This window comes from Entelurus aequoreus, linkage group LG19 (assembly GCF_033978785.1).
Source record: "Entelurus aequoreus isolate RoL-2023_Sb linkage group LG19, RoL_Eaeq_v1.1, whole genome shotgun sequence".
Taxonomy (NCBI): domain Eukaryota; kingdom Metazoa; phylum Chordata; class Actinopteri; order Syngnathiformes; family Syngnathidae; genus Entelurus; species Entelurus aequoreus.
In genome coordinates, this window is record NC_084749.1 from 14,994,500 (window position 1) to 15,021,547 (window position 27,048).

A 27,048-nucleotide genomic window follows, 5' to 3' on the forward strand; every position below is an offset into this window, starting at 1 on the left:
AAACTATAAAAAGTTTCAGTCATTTTTCTATCAATTCTTCCTTCTCACCATCAATAATCATTTTTACAGCATTTTCTTTTTAAGAAAGCATTGTATGTGGAAAAGTAGGACAACATTTAATTATGATGTATTTAAAGGCTCAAACATAGTATATATTTACATTTTCTTGATAAAAATAGGGGGTGTTAAAATGACAGAGATGTAAAAAAATAGGTCTGTCAAATTTAACGAATTAACTCATGTGATTAATGACCAAAAATGATCACATTAATCACGTACAAGCTTAGATTAATAATGCAATTTATTTTGACCGTAGAAGATCTTGTACCTTTATCGATATACGGTCAATGCATTCGTCAGTACAAAAATGAGTGCTCGCTGGCAAATTTCTCTCTAAAATACACCCGGAAAGAACTTTAGATAAAAATGTTACCAAGTTGTGTGGAAATAAATGACATGCATTAAACAAAACGTTTAAAAACATTCCTGGACGACATTCTGACAGTAAAAGTTAATTTGTGTACAAATATTGGGGTCTTTTCTTCAGATCATTTCGATTATGCAAGCAAATCACCTGGGATTAATCATGATTATTCCAAATTACAAAATGTGATTAATTTGATTAAACAAATGAATTAATTGACAGCCCTAAAAATGAATACAAACTTTGCAGTTCTTGTTAGAGTTAAGAAAATGTAAACATTTATTATTTTAAATCAGGGGCGTCAAATATACGGCCCGTGCACTGCAAAAAGTCAGTGTTCAAAAACAAGAGAAAAAAATACAAAAATGAGGGGTATTTTACTTGAACTAAGCAAAATTATCTGCCAATAGAACAACAAAATGTGGCTTGTCAAGACTTTCCAAAACAAGTAAAATTAGCTAACCTCAATGAACCCCAAAATACCTTAAAATAAGTATATTCTCACTAATAACAAGTGCACTTTTCTTGGTAGAAAAAAAAAAAAGAGACTTTTTTGCTCAATATGTTAAAAAATATTCTTAAATTAAGTAAATGCTGGTGCCATTATCTTGACATAATGATATGCGCTCGGCATTACATTTCTTGAAACCAGCAAACTCATACTAAAAACAAATGTATTGTTCTTAATGGAAAGGCAACAAGGCAACCGCTTGTTACTCTCTGGACCTCCTAGCCGCTCAGGCAAATCATATGGTCTAAAAATGCATTTTTCCATCGATAACGTGACATCATCGCGCCAAGTGCGTGCTCTTTCAGTCAATTAGTGCGCATATATACAGCCCGGCCCCCGACCAAAATTGTAATTTTGAAGAATTCATCTGAATGTGCATGAAGTATTTCTGTTCAAAATTGTTAGAAATATCACATGTTAAATGTTTCAATATTAACTGTCAGTTTACTGTACTGTGCCAACTGTAGTACTATATGAGTACCGGTACGTATTTTCTATTGTTTCGTTGAAAATAAAACAGCAAAGTCCATTTGGCTGTCATCCGTTTTAATTATGAGACACAATTGTGTCAGAGTCATGATTTTTTTTCATGCTTGAAATAAGAAATGATTACTTTAAAAAAGTAGTTTTATATTTGTGAGTGTTGATGAACACAGCTTTGCAACAGTTGATATTCTAGTTTCAAGCATGTTTGACTCAATATAGGTCATCAAATCTCAGCAACAAGCTGTAATATCTTACTGAGATCATTTAGCACCAAAACCCTTAAAACAAGTGAAACACTCTAACATGAAATCTCCTTAGTGAGAAGAATTATCTTATCAGGCAGAAAATAAGCAAATATCACCCTTATTTGAGATATTTAATCTTACTTAGATTTCAGTTTTTGCAGTGTGGGCCGGATCAGGCCCGCGAACAGGTTTTATCCGGCCCGCGAGATGAGTTTGCCAAGTATTAAAATGAGCTGCTTTTTTTTTAACGAAAGAAACTGCTGTTCTAAATGTGTCCACTGGATGTCACAATAGCAATTCTGTTAGGCAAGCAAACAGTTTACACCGAGGCCAAGCAAGAGGTACACAGTAAAGCAGGATTGTGGCTCCTACTCCTCGACCCATATGAAACTTAAAACCTGCCGTTTTATGTCTTCTGCTTGGAACACATGGTCATTTGGCACCCTCGTTGCCCCAAAATGTCTCTTGTCGAACACGAGAAAAGTGAACTTAACCCTTTTGAATAGTTTTTTACTTCCGTTTGTTACGTTTTGTTGAGTTAGCTCTGGATTGATACGTGGACATGAAACCTGATACCTCGGAGAGTTTACATGTTGTGTTTTTTGTTCAATCCCAGAAAGACTGTGACTTAAAGTTTAATCCTGGCTTTGTAGATACACTGAGATGAAGTCTAAGCTCATTGTGGTTTTGAAACTGCACCAATTTCCTCAGAATTTTCAACAAACTTGAAGTGTTTTGTCCAGGGGATTATTTGTGATGTGTACGTTTTAGAATGTGCTTGTTCTTTTTTTGGCCAAAGAAAACAACCTGAAGTTGTCTTCATTTTTAAGTTATCATGCCATGATTTTACCACTTGGGAATAGATTTTCCTCCATATTAGACTTGGACTTCCTTTTTATTGTCATTCAAATTTGAACTTCACAGTACAGATAAGAACAAAATGTCGTTACATAAGCGCATGGTAGTGCAGGATAAAAAAGCAATAAGGTGCATATATAAATAAATCAACAGATTACTGTACATATAAATATATTGCCCTTTTTCATATGCATCCACGTTTATGGATGTATGTTATATTGTCTTTTTTAATCCAGCGAGTTAATCCATTTTGGGGGGAGTTGAGGGGATAATTATGAGGCGTTCAAGAGTCTTACGGCCTCAGGGAAGAAGCTGTTACAGAACCTGGAGGTTCTGCTTCGGAGGCTGCGGAACCTCTTTCTGGGGTCCAGCAGTGAAAACAGTCCTTGGTGGGGGTGGAAGGAGTCTTTGCAGATTTTCTGAGCCCTGGTCAGGCAGCGGCTTTTTGCGATCTCTTGGATAGGAGTAAGAGAAGTCCTGATGATGGCCCATGAGCTAGAATGAGTTTGACACCCCTGTTTTAAAGGGTAAACTATTCCTAATAATATTAATGTTTATGGATTTTAGAACACTTTTTCTGAAGAGACTGGGTCATAAGTGTGTTTTTTTCTGGCAGAGTTTACCTTTTTTTTTTAACCTGTCACTGAATTACTCGGACGAAATCATTACTTTTAGAATAATTAGCATTTTTGTAGATGATAGAATGTTTTCTGAATCTTTCACATGTTTAAAGAAGCTGATGGCGAACGTGTGCCCTCAACTGACGACGTTTCTGACAAGGCAGCAAAGAATGAAGCAGACAGCGACGCCAAACCCTCAACCACTACTGGTGACAAAATACAATTCATGTCCTTTTTTTAAGTCCACGACATGCTATGTATCATTGCAAAGCTTAGTTTATTGAGATTGCACTGATATACAGCACATCATTACAGTATACTTTTAGAACTACAGGCTACGTTAACACTAATTATCGTTTTCATCAGCTTTGATTTTATAGCTAAGATAGTGAAGATTGCAACTTTGCAGCTTTAAAGTGTCCTTTAATAACAAGTTTGTCGCCCACAGACCGACACATCTCTATCCAAACTAAACTGGAAGATCTTGAGATGCTGGTGGACCTCAATGGTGGTGAGTTAAAGTAAAAAAATGATAATTCACAATAGGGCTGTGCGATTTTGAAAAAAACCTCATTGCGATTTTTCTCTCCAAAATTGCGATTTTTATATCTCATACATATAAATGTATAAAACTGCAAAAATAACAAGTGAATCAATCAATCTAAATTTTAAAAAAAAGGACAATTTACATATTCTTGTCTCAAGGTGTCACACATTTTAACAATTTTAGGTAAAGGTGTAACGGTACGTGTATTTGTATTGAACCGTTTCGGTACGGGGGATTCGGTTCGGTGCGGAGGTGTACCGAACGAGTTTCCACACGGACATATTAAGTAGCGCACCGCACGTTGTGTAAACAATGCACACTGAGGTACAACACACGGCATGCTAGCAACGACCGGGCTACGACAACATGCAAAAGCCAGAGCTGGAAGACCCTCCTGCCTCGTTAAGATCTCCCGTTTGGGAACATTTCGGTTTCACGGTGCGATACAACAATGGATAACATCGCTTCAACGAAGAGAAAGATGAACAAACACAGCTCCCACCGCATTCAAGCAGCCTCTCCTCGGCGAGTCAGGCAGGGCTAAAGCAATAACAAATGCCGTTGGTGTTTTTATAGCAGCAGATTTAAGACCATATTGCATTAGAAACTAGATTTTGACCCACTTTTATGGTGGAAGAACAATGAGCCCATACATCCTCTTACTGCCAAGTTAGCCAGGCACTACCTCGCCATACCTGCTACCTCCGTGCCCAGCCATAGGGTATTTTCCACAGCTGGAGACATTTTAACTGCACGCAGGTCTGCTTTTTCTGCAGACAATGTGGATAAACTGATTTTTCTGGCAAAAAACATGAAAATTGAGTGAAAGTCACCAGGGTTAAAGGCTGGGGGGAGGAAAAGAAAAGTTAATCTGAGGCTGAGTTGACTTGGAACTGTTTAATGTTGCACTTTTTGTATATTGAAGAAACGTTTTGTCATTTTATTTAATCTGAGCAACAACTTGAAGCAGTTTAATGTTGCACTTTATATGTGGAAATGTTGCACTTTATATGTAGAAAGGTTTTGTTAAGAAACCAATTCTGAGCCTTATCTTATTTAGTTTTTATTTGATATATGTTGACTGCATTAACCCTGGCAATGGACCCTGTGTGTATACAGTATGTATGTTATTGTTATGTTAAAAGGATAAAGCCATTGTTAACAAATTTTGGTAAATAAATAACCAGAAAATGTATTTTTTTTTTTTTTTTACTGTACCGAAAATGAACCGAACCGTGACCGCTAAACCGAGGTACGTACCGAACCAAAATTTTTGTGTACCGTTACACCCTTAATTTTAGGTCATTTTAAAGAATCGAAAAAGTGTTTCTACTGGGCACTGTACATGTTTTTATTGAAACTTTCTTTTTTACCTATTGCGTGTTTTTATGTATATGTTGTAAGTAGGGCTGCAACTAACGATTAATTTGATAATCGATTAATCTGTCGATTATTACTTCGATTAATCGATTAATAATCGGATAAAAGAGACAAACTACATTTCTATCCTTTCCAGTATTTTATTGAAAAAAAAACAGCATACTGGCACCGTGTTGTGGACATTGGGGGTGCAGCATACAGCAACAATAACACAGAAATGTAACTCATCAGATCAGAACTGAATCAGATATTGTACACGTTTCTGTTGTGAATAATAAAGGATTCATTTTAGGCTGCCTCTGAATAATAGCATGAAATATTCCAGCACCTTCATAACGTTTAGTTATACTAAAGCGTCACTCAAATCTAAATATATTTATATAACTTTATCAGCCCGGCTACATTGATCCATTATGAAACCAACCTGAGATATTTCTGTCCGTTACGTTTATTTCCAAATTGGTAACCGTGCGTTTTCTCTCTCAAAACGGAGTCAAATGTGCCGGAGACACATTATCAGCCCCGCGTTGCAACAAAGGCATAACGTTAAAGTTACTTACAAAAAAAGCTGAACTCATGAATGCTTGTTGCCACTATGGACTTAAAAAGTTACGTACTGTGAGTTCCTCCCTTCATCCATGGCTCCAACATTTTTTTTCTTCAGGTGCTCCAGAAGCAATGTTGTACTTCCATGCCATTTTGCAGGAAACGCTCTTCTTTGAAGTCTTTAAAGTGAAGTGTTCCCACACTTTTGACGACTTAGGTCGTACACTTTTCTCCATTGAAGCAATAACCTCAAGATGTTTCTCCGCTAAACTATCGGTAGTGTTTTCCTGCGCCATTTTTCGAATTTTCCCAGCAATGAGACGCCGTCGTCACGTGAGCTGCACATGACACATCATTGGCTAGCTCACGCCACCTCATGAGACGTAGCCTCACCGCCGCCCTGGCGCTGTTTTGTACTTATTTTGATTATTGTTTCTCAGCTGTTTATAAATGTTGCAGTTTATGAATAAAGGTTTATAAAACAAAAAAAAATAACCACACAAAAAAAAAAAAAGCCTCCGCGCATAGCATAGCTCCAACGAATCGATGACTAAATTAATCGCCAACTATTTTGGTAATCGATTTTAATCGATTAGTTGTTGCAGCCCTAGTTGTAAGTAGTGTGTACTTTTGACTATAGTGTGTGTCTGCTCCTGTTTTTTGTTGTTGCTCTATTTATTTATGAAACCTGTTTTTGCTGCCCCCTTGCCAGATCACTCGATTTCAAATCTCAATTAGTTTTTTTAAACTGGTTAAATATAGGAAAATCAAACAAATATGCAAGCATTTACTTTGAAAAATATTTGGCTTGATGCAGACAAACTCGGAGCTTTTGTCTACATCGCACTCTTAAACTGAAGAAATAACTGACTAAAACTACAGTGAGGTTATTTTTAAAAATTTTGCTGGGTGATCTATTTCCCCACAAATTACCTATAAACAATAATATTGTCAGCATTATGTTGTGACTAAATTAAGCACTTATGTATTCATAATATATAATAATAATAATGTAAAAAAACATTTAAAAGGATATTGTTAAAGCAAGGCAAGTATATTTGTATAGCACATTTCAACACATGTCATTCAAAGTGTCTTACATAAACATTAAAAGACACAAGACACAAACAAAAACAGTAAAACAGTCGACTGAAAGTGGAAAATATAAAAACAACAATAATGTACTACAATAACATAAAAAAGTTAGCAGAGTTACATTGTAGTAAATGGGGGGAGAAAGGGAAAGAGAGAAGAAAATTGGAAAAACTGTATGAAATCAGGAATGGTAAGCAAATAAAATAACTAGAGATGTCCGATAATATCGGACTGCCGATATTATCAGCCGATAAATGCTCTAAAATGTAATATCGGAAATTATCGGTATCGGTTTAAAAAAGTAAAATTTATGAATTTTTAAAACGCCGCTGTACGGAGTGGTACACGGACGTAGGGAGAAGTACAGAGCGCCAATAAAACTTAAAGGCACTGCCTAACACACAAGTGAATGCAATTCACACTTGGTCAACAGCCATACAGGTCACACTGAGGGTAGCCGTATAAACAACTTTAACACTGTTACAAATATGCGCCACACTGTGAACCCACACCAAAAAAGAATGACAAACACATTTCGGGAGAACATCCGCACCGTAACACAACAGAACAAATACCCAGAACCCCTTGCAGCACTAACTCTTCCAGGACCCCCCGCTACCCCCTCAACCTCTTTATGCTCTCTCAGGGAGAGCATGTCCCAAATTCCAAGCTGCTGTTTTGAGGCATGTTAAAAAAAATAATGCACTTTGTGACTTCAATAATAAATATGGCAGTGCCATGTTGGCATTTTTTTCCATAACTTGAGTTGATTTATTTTGGAAAACCTTGTTACATTGTTTAATACATCCAGCGGGGCATCACAACAAAATTAGACATAATAATGTGTTAATTCCACGACTGTATATATCGGTATCGGTTAATATCGGATTCGGTAATAAAGAGTTGGACAATATCGTAATATCAGATGTCGGCAAAAAAGCCATTATCGGACATCTGTAGTTATTAGCGTACTGGCTGGCTCCACTGCAGCGCACACAAACTTGCTGTTTTGTTTCCTTGAACACTTTTGATTGGGCATGAGGCCGCGAGGACGCGAGGCTCAGCAATGCTAATTGGCCAACATGTCTTATCACTCCAATGGCGGTGATGGCGGAAAACAAATGGAAGACCTGCGCCTTTTACGTTTAGGTTATCGTAGGGATGGGCCGATAAAACGATATCAGTTTACATCGTGATAGACACATAATCGATGTCAATATGAAATGCGTTCAATAAAATATTTGATTGTTCTTTTTTGTCGGAAGAAACCATTTTATGAAGTAAGATTCGTTTCATGAAGTCACTCGCCCTTTGGGAACCCAGCAAACAGGGATTCCGGAAGTGTCACTGAGCAATAGGAGGGACACGCTAACAGCCAATCACGTAACAGTATCATCTACCAAGTGGAGTTGCGCCGTCTTTCTGTCTCACTGTGGATTCTCTGCATGGAGTGAGAGCAGAAACTGTTATCTCTTAAAATATCAACTCAATAACAGGAACCTGTCTTTCGTTTTGTTGGTTCTAATGCAGGCGGTGCGGCAACATCCTGACACTTCCAAAGTGTCGGTTTAATGAGCAGCTTCCCAAACTACTCTGTGTAGTGTTCAATAGCTTATACACTAATGGTAAATGGATTTTACTTGTATATTTTTTTCCTACTGCCATCTAGTGTCTCAAATCTGCGACTACCTTCAAATCGACTTTATTATTTCATTACCTGGCCACCAGACTCCACTGATAAATAGCACCTTTGGTTAGTTGGAAATTGTTTGACTGTATTTATTGGCAGGGTTAAATAAGTCATCAAAAGTATCAATAATTATCGATATCAATCAATGTTTATATTTTCAGCCATATCGCCCCGCCCTAGGTTGTTGCACTAATAAAAACCTCAATGTCGATTCGATGTCAATTAATCGTGCAGCCTTTATTCTCAAGCCTTTATTCTTTAGCTTCGTTCCCACAGTGTTCCATTCAAGAACTCCTTCATTCCGCACTCCAATGATATCTGTCTATTACCTGACACCTTCTATGTTAGCTACTTCTCTTTGTTTATAATGTCTATTTTCTACTGGATTTACTCTCTATTTTATGCTGCAGCTGTTCCATATACTGTAATATTGTACATGGTAATTGTTATATATTGTATATATGATATAAACATATAATATAAAATATCAGTATATATAAAATACTGTACATATATTATGTAAATATTACGTATATATGCTATATTTTATATTGCGTTTAGTCTATTTTATACCTGCATTGTCCTTTCCATCTTTTTCATCATTTGTAACTGAGCTACTGTTTGGAACAATTTCCCTCGTGGATCATTAAAGTTTGTCTAAGTTTAAGTTAGAGATGTCCGATAATGGCTTTTTTGCCGATATCCCGATATTGTCCAACTCTTAATTACCGATACCGATATATACAGTCGTGGAATTAACACATTATTATGCCTAATTTTGTTGTGATGCCCCGCTGGATGCATTAAACAATGTAACAAGGTTTTCCAAAATAAATCAACTCAAGTTATGGAAAAAAGTGCCAACATGGCACTGCCATATTTATTATTGAAGTCACAAAGTGCATTATTTTTTTTAACATGCCTCAAAACAGCAGCTTGGAATTTGGGACATGCTCTCCCTGAGAGAGCATAAAGAGGTTGAGGGGGTAGCGGGGGGTCCTGGAAGAGTTAGTGCTGCAAGGGGTTCTGGGTATTTGTTCTGTTGTGTTACGGTGCGGATGTTCTCCCGTAATGTGTTTGTCATTCTTGTTTGGTGTGGGTTCACAGTGTGGCGCATATTTGTAACAGTGTTAAAGTTGTTTATACGGTCACCCTCAGTGTGACCTGTATGGCTGTTGACCAAGTGTGAATTGCATTCACTTGTGTGTTAGGCAGTGCCTTTAAGTTTTATTGGCGCTCTGTACTTCTCCCTACGTCCGTGTACCACTCATGAGCATGAGGAGGTTGAGGTGGGCGTGGTTGGAGAGGGGGGGGGTAGCAAGGGGGTGTATATTGTAGCGTCCCGGGAGAGTTATTGCTGCAAGAGGTTCTGGGTATTTGTTCTGTTGTGTTTATGTTGTGTTACGGTGCGGATGTTCTCCCGAAATGTGTTTGTCATTCTTGTTTGGTGTGGGTTCACAGTGTGGCGCATATTTGTAACAGTGTTAAAGTTGTTTATACGGCCACCCTCAGTGTGACCTGTATGGCTGTTGACCAAGTATGCCTCACATTCACTTGTGTGTGTGAAAAGCCGTAGATATTATGTGATTGGGCCGGCACGCAAAGGCAGTGCCTTTAAGGTTTATTGGCGCTCTGTACTTCTCCCTACGTCCGTGCACACAGAGGCGTTTTAAAAAGTCATACATTTTACTTTTTGAAACCGATACCGATAATTTTGAAACCGATAATTTCCGATATTACATTTTAAAGCATTTATCGGCCGATAATATCGGCAGTTCGACATTATCGGACATCCCTAGTCTAAGTCTAAGATAAAAGGAGGATACTCATAATTTTTTCTCTCCCATCAGCAGGACGTAAGTCCTGTCCTCTGTGTCCGGAGGAGAAGTTTAAAGCGTGTTACAACCACAAGCTGCGGAGACACCTGCATAACCTCCACTGGAAGGTCTACGTGGAATTTGAAGGTGGGAAATGAAAGCAAAATGAAAGACAATAATGGTTATTCACCCAGGCTAGTAATACGTGTCTTCTTTCTCTATCACTCTATTTACTCGTATTAGGCCAGAAGATGTGCATCTGCCATCTGCCTTGTAGAAATCCAAAACCAAGCCTGAGTGGAGAGCAGGTGAGTTGACGCTGAATGTATCATGTTCTGTAAAATGTCTTCCCTTTCAAATAGGCTGTGCTTTACAGCGACCTCCTTATTCAGAACTGTGTTGTTTATTGCCGGGAATTTTTGCTAAGAAACAAGGAAATGGAATGCAAGTGCAGATTTTCATTATTTGTGTGTTCACTATAGTATTAATTTTAGAACAATACACAAGCCCGCAACTAGGTGGCAGCAGTAGTGCTTTATCTAATAAACAGGGACGCTGTTCTACCAAGTCGATGTAGTAAGTACACTGCAGGAGGTGGAGAAAATGAGAAGTTGTTCAAAAAAATAGATCTTAAATAGGGATGTCCGATAATGGCTTTTTGCCGATATCCGATATTCCGATATTGTCCAACTCTTTAATAACCGATACCGATATCAACCGATACCGATATCAACCGATATATGCAGTCGTGGAATTAACACATTATTATGCCTAATTTGGACAACCATGTATGGTGAAGATAAGGTACTTTAAAAAAAAATAATAATAATAAGATAACTAAATTAAAAACATTTTCTTGAATAAAAAAGAAAGTAAAACAATATAAAAACAGTTACATAGAAACTAGTAATTAATGAAAATGAGTAAAATTAACTGTTAAAGGTTAGTACTATTAGTGGACCAGCAGCACGCACAATCATGTGTGCTTACGGACTGTATGCCTTGCAGACTGTATTGATATATATTGATATATAATGTAGGAACCAGAATATTGATAACAGAAAGAAACAACCCTTTTGTGTGAATGAGTGTAAATGGGGGAGGGAGGTTTTTTTGGTTGGTGCACTAATTGTAAGTGTATCTTGTGTTTTTTATGTTGATTTAATAAAAAAAACCAAAAAAAACCGATACAGATAATTAAAAAAACAATATCGATAATTTCCGATATTACATTTTAACGCATTTATCGGCCGATAATATCGGCAGGCCGATATTGTCGGACAACCCTAATCTTAAATTAATAATAATTCAATTTAAGGGGGTCATGACTAGGGATGATGTTTGTTAAGAAATTATCGATTTCGATGCCATTATTGAATTCTCTTATCGAACAGATTCCTTATCAATTCTCTTATCGAATCCAGATAGGTTGTTGTATATGTAAAAAAACACAGTACTTGGTTTAACAAAAACTCACTTTTGGCAGCCTTCACTTATATTTTTTAAGAAAAAAATAAAATAAATAAATATTGACTGTTAGTGCCCCTTTAATTGGGCCACCTAAGAAAAATACATGCAAGGAAAATCCTGCATTAATTTGTATTATTTATTAGACAGACCTGCAAACTCTGGAGTGGTGTAGGCTACAAGATAACGACAACGTTATCAGACACATACAAAAAGGCTAACGTTAACGTTACCGTTAGCCCCTGACTATGCTTAGGTAACGTTAGTCTAGCTAACATCACTGCAGTCCTGGTTGACATAAGAGTAACGTTATTTTAGCCTAAAGGCTACAAGTGAGCAGATATGGAAATTAACCGGCAACAGTTAGCGTTAGTTACTCACCGGCACTATCACTGGGACTGCAGGTTGAAGCAGAGGAAGAGGGGCGTGCTTCGTCATCTCTGTCGCTGCTTCTCCACGTGTCGAAGACAAGACACGTTTCTCTAACCTTCAGGTTATGTACGACCTGAATATGTTTCAACATGTTTGTTGTACTGCTCCCCTTACAGGAAAGCAAAGCCTGGCAATAATTGCAGATAGCCGTTTCCTCGTCGTATTTCTTAGTAAAGTGAAGCCATGCCTTGGAGCGTTTTTTCCGGTCCATTGTTGTTGCTGCTTCTGTATCTGCCGCCGAATGACTGAGCTACGTCATTTCCTGTGACACAGGACATTTCCTGTGACACAAAATTCGTTCCCAGGGATTGGAATAAAGAACCAAATCTTTTTCTTTACTATAGTGGCTTCGATAACGGGAACCGCTTCTCAAAAAGGGATTCGAATCCATGGAATCGGTTCTTTTCTTATCGAACAATCGGGAGAATCGGTTTTCGAACATCATCCTTAGTCATGACAGACAATAATTGCGAAGCATTGTCTTGGAATGTCTCCAAGTGCAGAACCATCACAATTATCGTAAAGAACTTGACTTTTTGGCTACATTCACACTGCAGATCAATTCCGATTTTTATTTGCCATATGTGGCTGTGTCTGATTTTTTTCATGTCAGTGTTAACTAGGGATGTAACAATGTCATACTGACAACCACGGTAAAACTTCCGACTGTTAGTATTAGTATTATTTCCGATTAGTAAATTAAAATGATCAAAAAACCATGATTGATAACTGCACTTTGATGAACTCACGGACTGACTGGCGTTAGCTCGCTAGCTTAAAGAGCCAACATGAAAGCAAGAGCCATTAAAGTATTTCCCCATTAAGAAACGACATACCTCAATATAAACTTATATAAACATATATATATTTTAATGCCTCACAATCAAACACTTTTATGTTAAAATACTGAACAGATGTTTACCTTATCCCAATAAACATCTGTTCAGTAATTTAACATAAACGTGTTTGATTGTGAGGCATCAAAAGCCACAAAATGCAACGGGTCCATCAGACCCACAAACGCTGGCTGAGTAACAACAATATGAACGTTGCACGGAAAATTTCTCTTGCCAGTTTCTGCATCCCACAGGGATTCTTCTTTTTGTGTTTCTGCACCTGCGGTTCCCACACAAGGTTGCAACATTGTTTGTCAACACTGTTTGCTCTCATTTTCTCGCACATTTTGACCCTCTGATGTTCTGTGTACCTACACTCTGTCCTCCTCCTGTCTAGGCCTGTTGTGTGTGTGTGTGTGTGTGTGTGGTACACAGAACATCAATTTCCACACTTCTATTAGCCCCGGGTCCAGTGGACCCGAACATCTTATATGTAATAGAAATGTGTAGGGGGGGGGGTATGGTGTGTGTTCATTAAATATGTATTCTGATATATGTTCTTCACAGAAAATGAGCCAAAGTCAGTGAGTCTCAATTTGAAAAGTTAATTAATTGTATAATTTTTCTTTGAATAAAAAATGAAAACGGGTCCCACAGAGTAAATACATTTAGATGTGTCAGGACCTTGCCATGGTCTGCAACAAGACCCAACCTGTCACCTTGGTTTGGATCCCTCAGGAACTACCCAGGAAACCTATAACGCATCTCATATGTTTTGACTTGTTTTGTTCCGTCTCGATTTAATAACAATGTGTAGGAATCCTCGCAGGTGTCGGGGAGACACGTGGCCCACTACCACTGTGTGGTGTGTTCGGTCACCATCGCACGCAAGACGGACATGGTCAGCCATTTGAAACGCCACATCAACAAGGGAGAGACAAAGTCCAGCTACCCGGGCAGTTCGGATGTTCTGCTGGAAGAGCCCGGTAATCATTTTCATTGAGAGTATTAACATCAACTTAATAATGAGTCTGTTTGCTGCGGCTATAGCTGTGCTTCTCAAATAGTGGGCTGGCCCCCAATTAGGGGAGGGAGGGCGTGATATGCGTGGGAGGGCGCCGTAGTATGTATGGGGGGCGTGAAAGGCTATAATCGTAATCGTGTATATCTTGACACATACAGATAAATAAATTAACATTCATATATTCTGTGCCCTAGAAAAATGGAACTGAGCAAGTTCCAAACAGCCCCTTTAATGCAGTGCTTTTTCAAGAGCAGGTGCGGGGGCCCCTGGAGGGGGGGGAGCCGTGAGGCGTCAGGGGAAGGGGGGCCTGAGAGGCAATAGCCTAATAGCCTCTTTAGTGTTAGTAAAGAATTATCTTGACATGTACTAATAAAGAAATAAACATTAACATCAGGTGGGGTGTGAAAAAGATTATTTCCCCTTGGGGGGGGGGGGCGTGACAGAAAATATATAAGAATCCCTTTTATTGGGTCTAATTGTTTCCAGGCCTGACTGTGGGAAATTCATTTTTGGGAAGTAGGATTACCGTATTGTCAGTTTCAAACACTGATGACATCTATTAAACAAGACAAGAAGCAAGGAATTAAACAGAGACAGAATTAAATTTGGCTCAATTGAGGAGAGACGTCTGGGCTGTACTCTTGGACAGTCTCCATCACGCTCTGGCGAAAGATTGTACGCCTCCTCTTTTATTTGGACTTTCCCTGATTACATGGCAACAGCTGTTTCCAAGGGACGGGGGTCGTAAACAGCCATCGCCTTTGATTAAAACAGTTAAAAGAAAAGGTCGTAAAACAGTTCAAAGAAGCGGTGCCTGGAGGGGAGTCTGGTCCTGCTTCCTCTCCACTTTGTAGTTCTCGGGTCAAAACAATATCTTCCTGTTGATTACAATACATGAAAGAAAAAGAACACCTTCATGTTGCTTCCCATCTTACACAGAGGAGTTTTACAAGCCTTTTGATTGGTAAGATCAAAGACAGCTTTTGTCCTCTCGCCGGGAACTCATGGCAACACAAAGTTTTGTGATAACTTAGATACAATTATTCTGACACGTATTGTCCGGACTATAGAGCGCACCGGTATATAAGCCGCACCCACTACATTTTAGGAAAAACATTTTTTTTCCCATATATTATCTGTACCGGACTATGAGCCGCAAATATACACGTTGAAAAAATTTATAATTTACACACAAATATTTTGTAAATGTTTATTTACATACCTTAATTGTTTCAAAACGGTGTCCGTAACACCGTTACAGACTCGGTTGATGAAACAAAACAGAAGTCATCGTCATGGACCCACGAGCTGCGGAAACTAGCTAAACAGACTCGATGAGACTCCACAGTGACGTTTTGGCGAATTTACTGAGGAATTTGTGAAACTGAAGCAAAACAAAAATAATATTATTGTATGTTAATAATACTAACACAGACACTCGTAATTCTACGTATTAGCTAAAGCTAACGATGCTAGCTTAATTACATTACGATAGCACGTACAAATATGCATGAAAACACTCCTACATACATCACACATGGGAGGCTTTAGTAGGTATAACGGTTTTAATTATATTATAAAACTTACAAACATTGCTTGAAGTGATAAATGAAGAATCCATGCAAGTAAAAACGCTATGGACGGCTAGAAAACTGAACGACACTTATACTTCCAGTTTAAAGCACAAAATGGAAGGACGCCGCAGCACCTGCAGTGGGCAAACTCGTCCAAAAGTTGGCCCCATAGCATAAACAAAAAAAACACCTTTTTAGTGTATTTGCTTGTTTTTTAAAAATTATTTGTATTATGGTCTTGGGCAAAGAAAAATATATAAATTATTGGCACCGTTTCATAAGCTGCTACTTCAGAGTGTAGGAAAAAAGTGGCGGCTTATAGTCTGGAATTTAGGGTACTATTAATAAATCAGAATCCATCCATCCATCCATTTTCTACCGCTTATTCCCTTTCGGGGTCGCGGGGGGCGCTGGAGCCTATCTCAGCTACAATCGGGCGGAAGGCGGGGTACACCCTGGACAAGTCGCTACCTCATTGCAGGGCCAACACAGATAGACAGACAACATTCACACTCACATTCACACACTAGGGCCAAATTAGTGTTGCCAGTCAGAATCAGATTTCAAATATTTTCATAGGTTACGACCTTCTAAATACGTTTTTAACATTATTAGAGCACCCGTACAGCCCATATACTCACTTTTAAACTTGTTTCACCCAATATAGTAACCTTGAGTGCCAAACATCTTTGCAAATGGCCGTCACAAACATTATTTTAGCACGGTTACTACGTGGAAATACTTTATGTCCTTGGTAATTCCTCTCAGTTAAAAATGGGCTTCGTTGTGCCGAAACCGGGGGTAGTGTGTTCCAAAAAAACTGGTACAGCTTGAAAATCGCAGCCCGGCCCTTGTATTTGATATAGCTCACGTCAAAAGCTCACAAATGAGAAGAAGGAAAAGTGGCGGGAGTCGAAAATGAACTGCAATAAACTGTTTTATACACTCCGCTTAACATCTGTCAAAGACATTGAAGATGTCTATTTGCAACTACGATAACAGGTCATCTGCTGATTGGATTGAACGTTCAGAAGACGATCGGCGGGCGTTTAAGGACCACAGAAGCTGCTGCACTCAGACTTTGGCAATTTCTGCATTGAATCGCAGATTGTATAACATCTCGGAGAAGCTTTCCGCTCTGCAAGGCGAAATTTATGATCAATTAGAGCGTCAAAACGGACAACTACAGCACACAAATCATTGGAATGTGTTTGCTCGCCCTAACCATAACAGTCCTAATCCATAATTCGGCTCCCTCCTCTTTGGCTTTGGCAACGCCTTGCAGTAAACACCCCAGTGAGACCATTACAGCGAAAGACGCTTTGAAATCCCTCCCCCCTTCATCTAAGACACCTGGGATGTTGATGTTGCGACTTCCAGGCTTATGGATAAAACATATTTACATACCCAAGAGAGAAAAAAAAATCAGTTTCTCAGTGACTACAATGCAAACAACAACACCCGTAAATAGTTTACTGTAAATCATAATATAAACATAGTGAAGAAATAAAATCAAGTAAATCTATGAATGAATAGTAAATGGATGTACCGGTATGTCTTTGTGTGATTGCATTGACAGCATCATCTGGTCAGGTGTATGAAATCATGAAAGAACTGGACACAAATGTGCAGCTGCTTCCAATGTACAACACGCCTCAGAAAAGTGACACGTACTTCAACCGCAAGATGAAGAGCAACAGGTGTGTTGGAAACATTTGTGAAGTTCCTAACGTGTACGAAACAACCTTTCTTCATTGTATATGCATGTTGTAGACAGCTGGTGTTCTGCTCGCTGGCAGCTCTGGCTAAAGAGAGGAACCGTCTGGAGTGTTTAGACGCTTTCGGAGCCACAGGTGAGACGTTCAACATCTTTATTTTACTGACATGTTATTTTACTTTTGCGTATCTTTTTGACACAATTGTACATTTTGGGGTCTTCATTATGATCGATTTATTACAGTAATACACAGAATGTGATGTGGTCACATGACGGTAAAACGGATGTTTGTCATCAAGTGCACTGAACGTGTTTGTTTGCAGGAAAATATTAAATATGAATCAACCACAACATCTCTACTGTCAAACTTTCTAATTTTGAGAATTTCTCTCACTAAAATACACGCTGACATGTTTGTTACCTGCTGAGCAACTATCATGAACGACAATAAACGACTACAAGTACAGGGAACTGCCATATAACTACTACAATTACGACAACAAAACAATGCAAGTACACTGCCACAAGCACTAAAAGTGCACTGCCACAAGTACTAAAAGTACATTGCACGAGTAACACAACTACAAAAAACTACACGTACACTACAACAAGTACGTTACCACAGTTACTACCAAAAGAAAGTACGAATACACTATCATAGGAACTATAAGTACACTACGTAAGTTCTACAACTACAACAATTTACAAGTACACTACCATAATAACTACCACACTGCAAAAACTGAAATCTAAGTAAGATGAAATATCTCAAATAAGGGTGATATTTGCTTATTTTCTGTCTGATAAGATAATTCTTCTCACTAAGCAGATTTTATGTTAGTGTTTTACTTGTTTTAAGTGTTTTGGTCCTAAATGATCTCAGTAAGATATTACAGCTTGTTGCTGAGATTTGATGACCTATATTGAGTAAAACATGCTTGAAACTACAATATCAACTGTTGCAAAACTGTGTCATTAACACTCACAAGTATAAAACTACTTTTTTAAAGTAATAATTTCTTACTTCAAGCATGAAAATAAAATCATGATGCCGAGCGCATATCATTATGTCAAGATAATGGCACTAGCATTTACTTAATTTAAGAATATTTTTCAACATATTGAGCAAAAAGGTCAGTTTTTTTTTCTATCAAGAAAAGTACACTTGTTATTATCAATCAATCAATCAATGTTTATTTATATAGCCCTAAATCACAAGTGTCTCAAAGGGCTGTACAAGTGAGAATATACTTATTTTAAGGCAGGGGTGTCCAAACTTTTCCCGCTGAGGGCCGCACACTGAAATATCAAAGCAAGCAGGGGCCATTTTGATATTTTTTATATATGTACATACAACATATGTATAAAAAATATACATTTAGGCCTCCACTCAGGCTTGATCCTGGGGACCCCAAAGGGTTTAGGTACAAAAAATATTTAAAATGTGTCATTATTTGGTATTATTATTATTATCCAAGGTTTAAATCTCCAGATCAACATTAGGTCTATCTGTCAATATAAAGTTTTTTTTAAAGATTTACGCTGTATGCTCTTTTTGTCAAAGAAAATCCAGTTTTTTTATGGGAAAAAAACACAAAATATGCAATATTTTCCCCCAATAACATTTTAAAGTGGAATATTTGAGATTATATAATAATTGGAGCTCATAGCATAACTCATAACAACATCGATTCATTATTATTTTTTGAGCAATGACACTTAAAAAAAAAAAAAAAAAAAAAAAGTCCCACTAATATTATTGGAGATCCAAAAGGGTCCTGCTCAGTAAAGTATTAAAAAATAAATCATACATTTTTTTTTTTACTTTTAACACAATAGTCTCAAGATCAACTTCAGATCTATCCATCAATTATAACTTTTATTGTTGTTTATGTTTTTTGCTTGTTCGTTTTAGGCCCTTGTTTAAAAAAAACAGCTTAGTTTTTTATATGGCAAAAAAATGTCTCAAAGTGGAATATTTAATGTGACGTAATTGGAGCCTTGAATAGGTCAATAATTCATAATGACATTGATTTTGATTCATTATTATTTTTTAAAGAAAGCAACAGCCTGCATGGCAGCTTCGTGTTATTGGAGTAAACATTGAAACATTTTATTGTTACATTTCACCTGTTTGCTCTTTTATACCACTTTTTATGTTTTTAATTTTTTTTAATCTTATTTTTAGAATGTGCCACGGGGCCGTTAAAATATTACCCGCAGGCCGCAAATGGCCCCCGTGGCCGCACTTTGGACACCCCTGTTTTAAGGTAGTTTGGGGTTCATTGAGGTTAGCTAATTTTACTTGTTTTGGAAAGTCTTGACAAGCCGAATTTTCTTGTTATATTGTCAGATAATTTTGCTTAGTTCAAATAAAATACCCCTCATTTTTTATTTTATTTTTCTTGTTTTTGAACACTGACTTTTTGCAGTGTAGCATTCCTCGTAAAACCTGCTAACCAAGTCTCAGGTCATTACAATTGTTTGTCAGCACTAAATACTAACATACATCATTTTTGTGTGTTTGTGCGTGTATGTCAGGTATCGCAGGCTTGCAGTGGGCGAAGCATCTTCACAACGCAGTGAAAGTGACCATTACGGATATCAGTGAGATCTGTGTGAAAATGATCAAAGAAAACTGCCAACTCAATCAAATCCAGGTGGACAGAGGCTCGGAGGGACCGGAGTGTTGTGAAGACGCTCCGGGTGAAGTCGAAGGAGAAGCCGCCACGGCGGTGGAAGTGGTCAAGATGGACGCCAATGTCATGATGCACTTGCGGGCCTTCGACTACATGTAAGTTGTCAGCTGTTTGAAAGGTCCTCCGGGATTGTCAGTTGTGGACCGCATATAGTTTGCCCGCGGTTTCACGGAGAAACCTGCTGAGCGTGCACGTGAGTGACCTGTAGTAAACAAGGAAGAAAGGACGTAAGTGTGCGACGCAGGGACGCATTTCAGTGGTCAGCATAATAATTTGAGGTTGCCCTCTTGTGGGTTCCCCTGATCGTGACAGACCTTCTTGAGAGCCCGGTAGTCACACTGCAAAAAGTCAGTGTTCAAAAACAAGACAAAAAAATACAAAAATTTGGGGTATTTTATTTGAACTAAGCAAAATTATCTGCCAATAGAACAAGAAAATTTGGCTTGCCAAGACTTTCCAAAACAAGTAAAATTAGCTAACCTCAATGAACCGAAAAATATCTTAAAATAAGTATATTCTCACTAATAACAAGTGCACTTTTCTTGGTAGAAAAAAAAAGACCTTTTTGCTCAATACGGTATGTTGAAAAATATTCTTAAATTAAGTAAATGTTAATGCCATTATCTTGACATAATGATATGCGCTCGGCATTACATTTCTTGAAACCAGCAAACTTATACTAAAAATATACACTACCGTTCAAAAGTTTGGGGTCACCCAAACAATTTTGTGGAAATAGCCTTAATTTCTAAGAGCAAGAATAGACTGTCGAGTTTCAGATGAAAGTTCTCTTTTTCTGGCCATTTTGAGCGTTTAATTGACCCCACAAATGTGATGCTCCAGAAACTCAATCTGCTCAAAGGAAGGTCAGTTTTGTAGCTTCTGTAACGAGCTAAACTGTTTTCAGATGTGTGAACATGATTGCACAAGGGTTTTCTAATCATCAATTAGCCTTCTGAGCCAATGAGCAAACACATTGTACCATTAGAACACTGGAGTAATAGTTGCTGGAAATGGGCCTCTATACACCTATGTAGATATTGCACCAAAAACCAGACATTTGCAGCTAGAATAGTCATTTACCACATTAGCAATGTATAGAGTGTATTTCTTTAAAGTTAAGACTAGTTTAAAGTTATCGTCATTGAAAAGTACAGTGCTTTTCCTTCAAAAATAAGGACATTTCAATGTGACCCCAAACTTTTGAACGGTAGTGTATATATATATATAGGTATCGGTTGATATCGGAATCAGTAATTAAGAGTTGGACAATATCGGAATATCGGATATCGGCAAAAAAGCCATTATCGGACATCTCTAATATAAATAATTACAATTTTTTTTTTAATCGATTTTGGGAAAATATGAATACATTTAGAATGGGGATGAATAAGATTTGTGATTCGGATAGTCAAGAAGTGCACAAATCCTTCACGAGTTGTGTTTCTTAATAAATAATACAATGTTTGTATTCTTTCAGTCACTTGGATCCCTTTGGCACGGCCGTCAATTACTTGGACGCTGCTTTCAGAAATGTCCGAAACATGGGCATCGTCTCGGTGACGTCCACCGACACCGGCTCGCTTTACGCAAAGTCGCCCAATGTCACCCTCCGACACTACAGTACTCACATCGTACGCACGGAGTACTACAAAGAGCTGGCTGCACGCATAGTTCTCGCCACAGTGGCTCGGTAAGATGAGGGGACGTCGTTGACGCTAAGACGCCATCTTGATTCCTTGCTGTGCGGTTTTACCCTGCAGAGCAGCTGCCCGCTGTAACAAAGGCATCGATGTGCTGCTGGCGGTGGCACTGGAGCATTTCGTCTTGGTGGTGGTTCGAGTCCTCCGAGGTCCCACGCAAGCTGATGAGTCGGCAAAGAAGCTGAGGAAACTAGTCCACTGTCAGTGGTGTGAGGATAGAATCTTCCTCAAACAAGGCAACCTGGTGGACGGTGAGTTCACAAAGCCGGTCCAACGTAGGATTTTCCACTTTTGCTGACTTTTTTAGTTCACCTTAAAAACATGTAATAATGCTTTGCCACTCTTCTGTTATTATTTTAATTTAGACATTGACGTGGCAAAATAGGTATACACATAGTTTAGATAAGAGGTGTCCAAAGTGCGGCCCATTGGCAATTTGTAGCCTGCACCTAATATTTTTAAGGCCTGTGGCACATTTTAAAATATTACAAAAAATACATTAAAAGTGGAATAAAAGAGCAAACCGGTTTAATGTAATGAGAAAAGGTTGCAATATTACGGTACACTAATAACACAAAGTTGCCATGTAGGCAGTTTTTTACTTTAAAAAAACGGTCATTGCTCAAAAAAATAATAAAAACGTATAATTGACTGATAAATCGGAAGTTGATTTATAGATTTGAGCGTTGAAAGTAAAAAAAATATATATTGATTTATGACTTTTTATTTTAAATTTTTATGAGTTTTATTTCTTTAAACAGTCATTGCTAAAAAAAAAAAATTAATCAAAAGCAATGTTGTCATGAATTGTTTACCTATTTAAGGCTCCAATTACTTCACATCAAATATTTCACTTAGAAATTTTTTATATTACGTATTTTGTGTTTTTCCTATTAAAAATTATAATAATAATACCTGGGATTTATATAGTGCTTTTCTAAGTACCCAAAGTCGCTTTACATGTTTTTCTGAACCCATCAATCATTCACACCTGGTGGTAAGCTACTTTCGTAGCCACAGCTGCCCTGGGGTAGACTGACGGAAGCGTGGCTGCAATTTGCGCCTACGGCCCCTCCGACCACCACCTATCATTCATCATTCATTTCACCGGTGTGAGCGGCACCGGGGGCAAAGGGTGAAGTGTCCTGCCCAAGGACACAATGGCAGCGATTTTTAGATGGTAAGAGGCAGGGAGCGAACCTGCAACCCTCAGGTTTCTGGCACGGTTGCTCTACCCACTACGCCACGCCAGGTTTGGACAAAAAATGGGCATGAAACATAAGAAACATTAAAACTTTAGGTCATCGGATCGATCTGAAGTTTATCCATAGATATTTAAACATTGAAAGTGAAGCCCTACAGGTTAAAATATATATTGTGTTGGTTTTTAAAATGAAAAATATCAAAATGGCCAAAATGCTTTCTTTTTTTTATTAAGTGTGCAGCCATCAGTGTAATTTTGCTCATTTCCCAACCAACAATGTGGATCCAACGTTGGACATCGTTGTCTCCATTTACAAATACAACTATTTCGCAACGTTGTTTCAAAGTCAGTTTCAAAGGACATTTATATATAATCAACGTTGAATCAATGTCTTGTGTCTGCTGGGATACTTTGTGGCCCTCTACTTAACTCCATAGTTCAGTGTAATTGCGGCGCATACAGTATATCCTGGGCGGTTAGTACTTAAATGTATTATGTCGGGGTGTTCCAAACCGTTTTGATATCAGATATCGGTCTGATATCAGCAAAGAAACAAGTATCGGCTTAAATCGTCTTGCATCTAAAATCTACAATATAAGCTCCGATACAGGCGGTCCTGCAGCTTGTTTACTTGTGCAAAACACATGTTTTATCTTTTCTTCTATTTTAGTGAAGTCGTTTACAAAAATGTAAACATGGTAGGCTACAGGCTACTAGGAGCCAGCAGCTACGCAACAGCTAAGCACACAATAGCACACAAGCTAGACATACATAACAGGCTTAGACTTAGACTTCCTTTATTGTCATTCAAATTTGAACTTTACAGTACAGATGAGAACGAAATTTCATTGCATTAGCTCGTGGTAGTGCAGGATAAAAGAGCAATAAAGTGCAGAGTGTTTGCAAAATAAGGTGCAGATATAAATAGGTAAATTACTGCACAGATAAATATATTGCACTTTTGCATATGCATCCACGTTTACGGATGTATGTTATATTGTCTTTATAGTCCAGCGAGTTAATCCGTTTTTGGGGGGAATTGATTATTACGATGCATTCAATAGTCTTATGGCCTGAGGAGGGAAGCTGTTACAGAACCTGGAGGCTGCGGAACCTCTTTCCAGAGCAGGCGTCCTTAATTGAACAATATTGCAGTATAAAACAGCACATTTGTCAATATAAGCGAGTATCAAATAATTATAGTTGCACATTACTTACACATACAATGTCTATGCGCAGTGTTGGGTTAGTTACTGAAAACCAGTAACTAGTTACAGTTACTGGTTACTTTATTGCAAAAGTAACTCAGTTACTAACTCAGTTACTTACACCAAAAAGTAATGCGTTACTGTGAAAAGTAACTATTTAGTTACTTCTTTTTTTTTCTTTTCTTTTTTAAAGCTCCCATTATTCCCTTTTAGCCTTCATTTCAGTACTGTTATTGCACTGGAGAATAATACAATCTGTTGATCAACTTGACATGCATTTGCATCACTGAACTCAGAAAGCAATGTGGTCTACATACAACACACAAAGACAAAGATATGTTTCAAAGGGCCAATTTATTTCAGGCCAGAACAAATTGACCAAACTATTTTAAATAGCTGCAACATAATGGCACTTTAACTTTAAGTAGATAGGATCTTTGATCCAAGACACAACTTCCATTTAACTAAAATGTTATTTTCTTTGTGTGCGACAAAAGAAAGGTATTGAGAATGTCTCCATGTTAAGAAACTCGACTTCTGGCTTCACCATGATGTCTTGTTAGTTGTTATGAGAGTAGCGTATGTATGTGTGTGTGTGTGGCCCTTTAAGATATGACAGCATGTGAGGTGAGTGACGTCAGTGAGTGAGTGGGCGAGAGAGGTGAGCGAGCGGCAACAGTGAGTGCGTGCAGGTGCTCTAGCTTGGTGGATGGCTGCGTCCAATAAAGTCACAAAGTTGCAACAAACCGCCTCGTCATTCACCCTCAGCTGTAAAGACCCACTTCCGGGTAAAGTGAAGGTTGTTAGCCCCGAAGTACATAGGCCCTGGAGGAACGTCTCCCCTGCGCTCCTCGACTACGGTCTGGGAGCCTGCCCCCCTCACCCACACAAAGCACGCCTTTTCTTTTCCTTGTGACACAGAAGGACGACACCGCAGCGCTCCAATAAAACACACTCAGATCTTCTGTTTCTAGCCGATACTACATACAAAATAACGCAGTATTGCATCATGTAGTAACGGTAACTGAGTTACTAAATATAAAAAATAACGCGTTAGATTACTAGTTACCGCTGAAACTAACGGCGTTACAGTACTTTGTAACGCGTTAGTCCCAACACTGTCTATACGGCAGAAGCATATTAGAAGGTACCCAGTAACAAACTTGTCTGCATCATTTAACTTACAAAGATTTAGGGTAATGATCCGATTGGAGTCTACGTGTATAATTTCCACTCTGTGTGGATTCAAAAAAGCAACTTCACACTTGTGCACCAAATTCTTGTATTCAAAAGCATTCAAAAATGTTTGCTGCATAATCTTTCCACCCTGGAAATACAAAGGTTTAAAGAAATCATAACGCTCTAAATTAGCGATACGATTGTGTCTAAAGTACAGATAAATGCTAGTTATAAGTTTATTGATATGCTCTCTTCCTTTTGAACAAACGGTTGAAATGAAATGTGACTGCTCCTCATGCATGAAAGAGAAAATGTGTTGGTTTCTTTCAGGAACGTTGCCATGCAACTGTCATGGAAGCCTGCCTGGAAAGACGGCCGTGCAGCTGGGACCGTTATGGTAAAGCCATAGAATTGTAGTCACTTGGTGCTGTTGATCTTTAAAATGAATATGAATGACTGGTAACGTATGTCTGGAACTGTTGGGAATGCGGACTCATTGTTGTCCTTCAGGGAGGCGCTTCAGAATAATTTTCAGGAGTGGAAAATGTCATTTTTCAGCGGTATGTATTTGATATACAGTATCACTGCAAAAAGTCAGTGTTCAAAAATAAGGGAAAAAAATACAAAAATAAGAGGCATTTTTTTTTACTTAAACTAAGCAAAATGATCTGCCAATAGAACAAGAAAATTCGGCTTGTCAAGACTTTCCAAAACAAGTAAAATTAGCTAACCTCAATGAACCGTAAAATACCTTAAAATAAGTATTTTCTCGCTAATAACAAGTGCACTTTTTTTGGTAGAAAAAACAAATATGAGACCTTTTTTCTCAATATGTTGAAAAATATTGTTAAATTAAGTAAATGCTAATGCCATTATGTTGACATAATGATATGCGCTCGGCATTACATTTCTTGCATTTTCCCATCGATAACATGACATCATCGCGCCAAGTGCATGCTCTTTCAGTCAATTATGTGTGTATATACATATATATATATATTTACAGCCCGGCCCCCGACCAAATTTTTTTTTATTGTAATTTTGAAGAATTTATCTGAATGTGCATGAACTATTTCTGTTCAAAATTGTTTGAAATGTCACATGTTAAATGCTTAAATATTAACTGTCAGTTTGCTGTACTGTGCCAACTGTACTACTATATGAGTACGTATTTTCTATTGTTTAATTGAGAATAAAACAGCAAAGTCCATTTGGCTGTCATCTGTTTTAATTATGAGACACAATTGTGTCAAAGTCATGATTTTTTATTTCATGCTTGAAGAAAGAAATTTACTTTAAAAAAGTAGTTTTATACTTGTGAGTGTTGATGACACAGCTTTGCAACACTTGATATTCTCGTTTCAAGCATGTTTTACTCAATATAGGTCATCAAATCTCAGCAACAAGCTGTAATATCTTACTGAGATCATTTAGGACCAAAACCCTTAAAACAAGTAAAACACTCTAACATAAAATCTGCTTAGTGAGAAGAATTATCTTATCAGTCAGAAAATAAGCAAATATCACCCTTACTTAGATTTCAGTTTTTGCAGTGTAGTAACAGTACATTGAAGTAGAGTACATATATTGTCGTGTCTACACTGCAAAAAGTCAGTGTTCAAAAACAAGGAAGAAAAAAAAACTAAAATGAGGGGTATTTTATTTGAACTAAGCAAAATTATCTGCCAATAGAACAAGAAAATTCGGCTTGTCAAGACTTTCCAAAACAGGTAAAATTAGCTAACCCCAATGAACCCAAAAATACCTTAAAATAGGTATATTCTCG

General features: G+C 37.9%; 1 protein-coding gene across 4 annotated transcripts in view; it reads left to right on the plus strand.

Annotated features, from left to right (window-relative positions):
• The window catches only part of trmt1l (tRNA methyltransferase 1-like), a 33,146-nt gene that overhangs the window by 567 nt on the left and 5,531 nt on the right, over nt 1–27,048 (plus strand). Inside the window, exons 2-12 of one of the 4 annotated variants that reach the window (XM_062027975.1) lie at nt 3,258–3,353; nt 3,593–3,655; nt 10,253–10,366; nt 10,463–10,527; nt 13,772–13,940; nt 17,132–17,252; nt 17,326–17,405; nt 19,811–20,063; nt 21,449–21,661; nt 21,732–21,922; nt 25,593–25,659. In XM_062027975.1, the coding sequence (XP_061883959.1) occupies nt 3,258–3,353; nt 3,593–3,655; nt 10,253–10,366; nt 10,463–10,527; nt 13,772–13,940; nt 17,132–17,252; nt 17,326–17,405; nt 19,811–20,063; nt 21,449–21,661; nt 21,732–21,922; nt 25,593–25,659 (1,432 nt within the window). The remainder of the gene's footprint in view (nt 1–3,257; nt 3,354–3,592; nt 3,656–10,252; nt 10,367–10,462; nt 10,528–13,771; nt 13,941–17,131; nt 17,253–17,325; nt 17,406–19,810; nt 20,064–21,448; nt 21,662–21,731; nt 21,923–25,592; nt 25,660–27,048) is intronic. The other 3 variants (XM_062027977.1, XM_062027976.1, XM_062027978.1) reach the window with 3 other exon arrangements.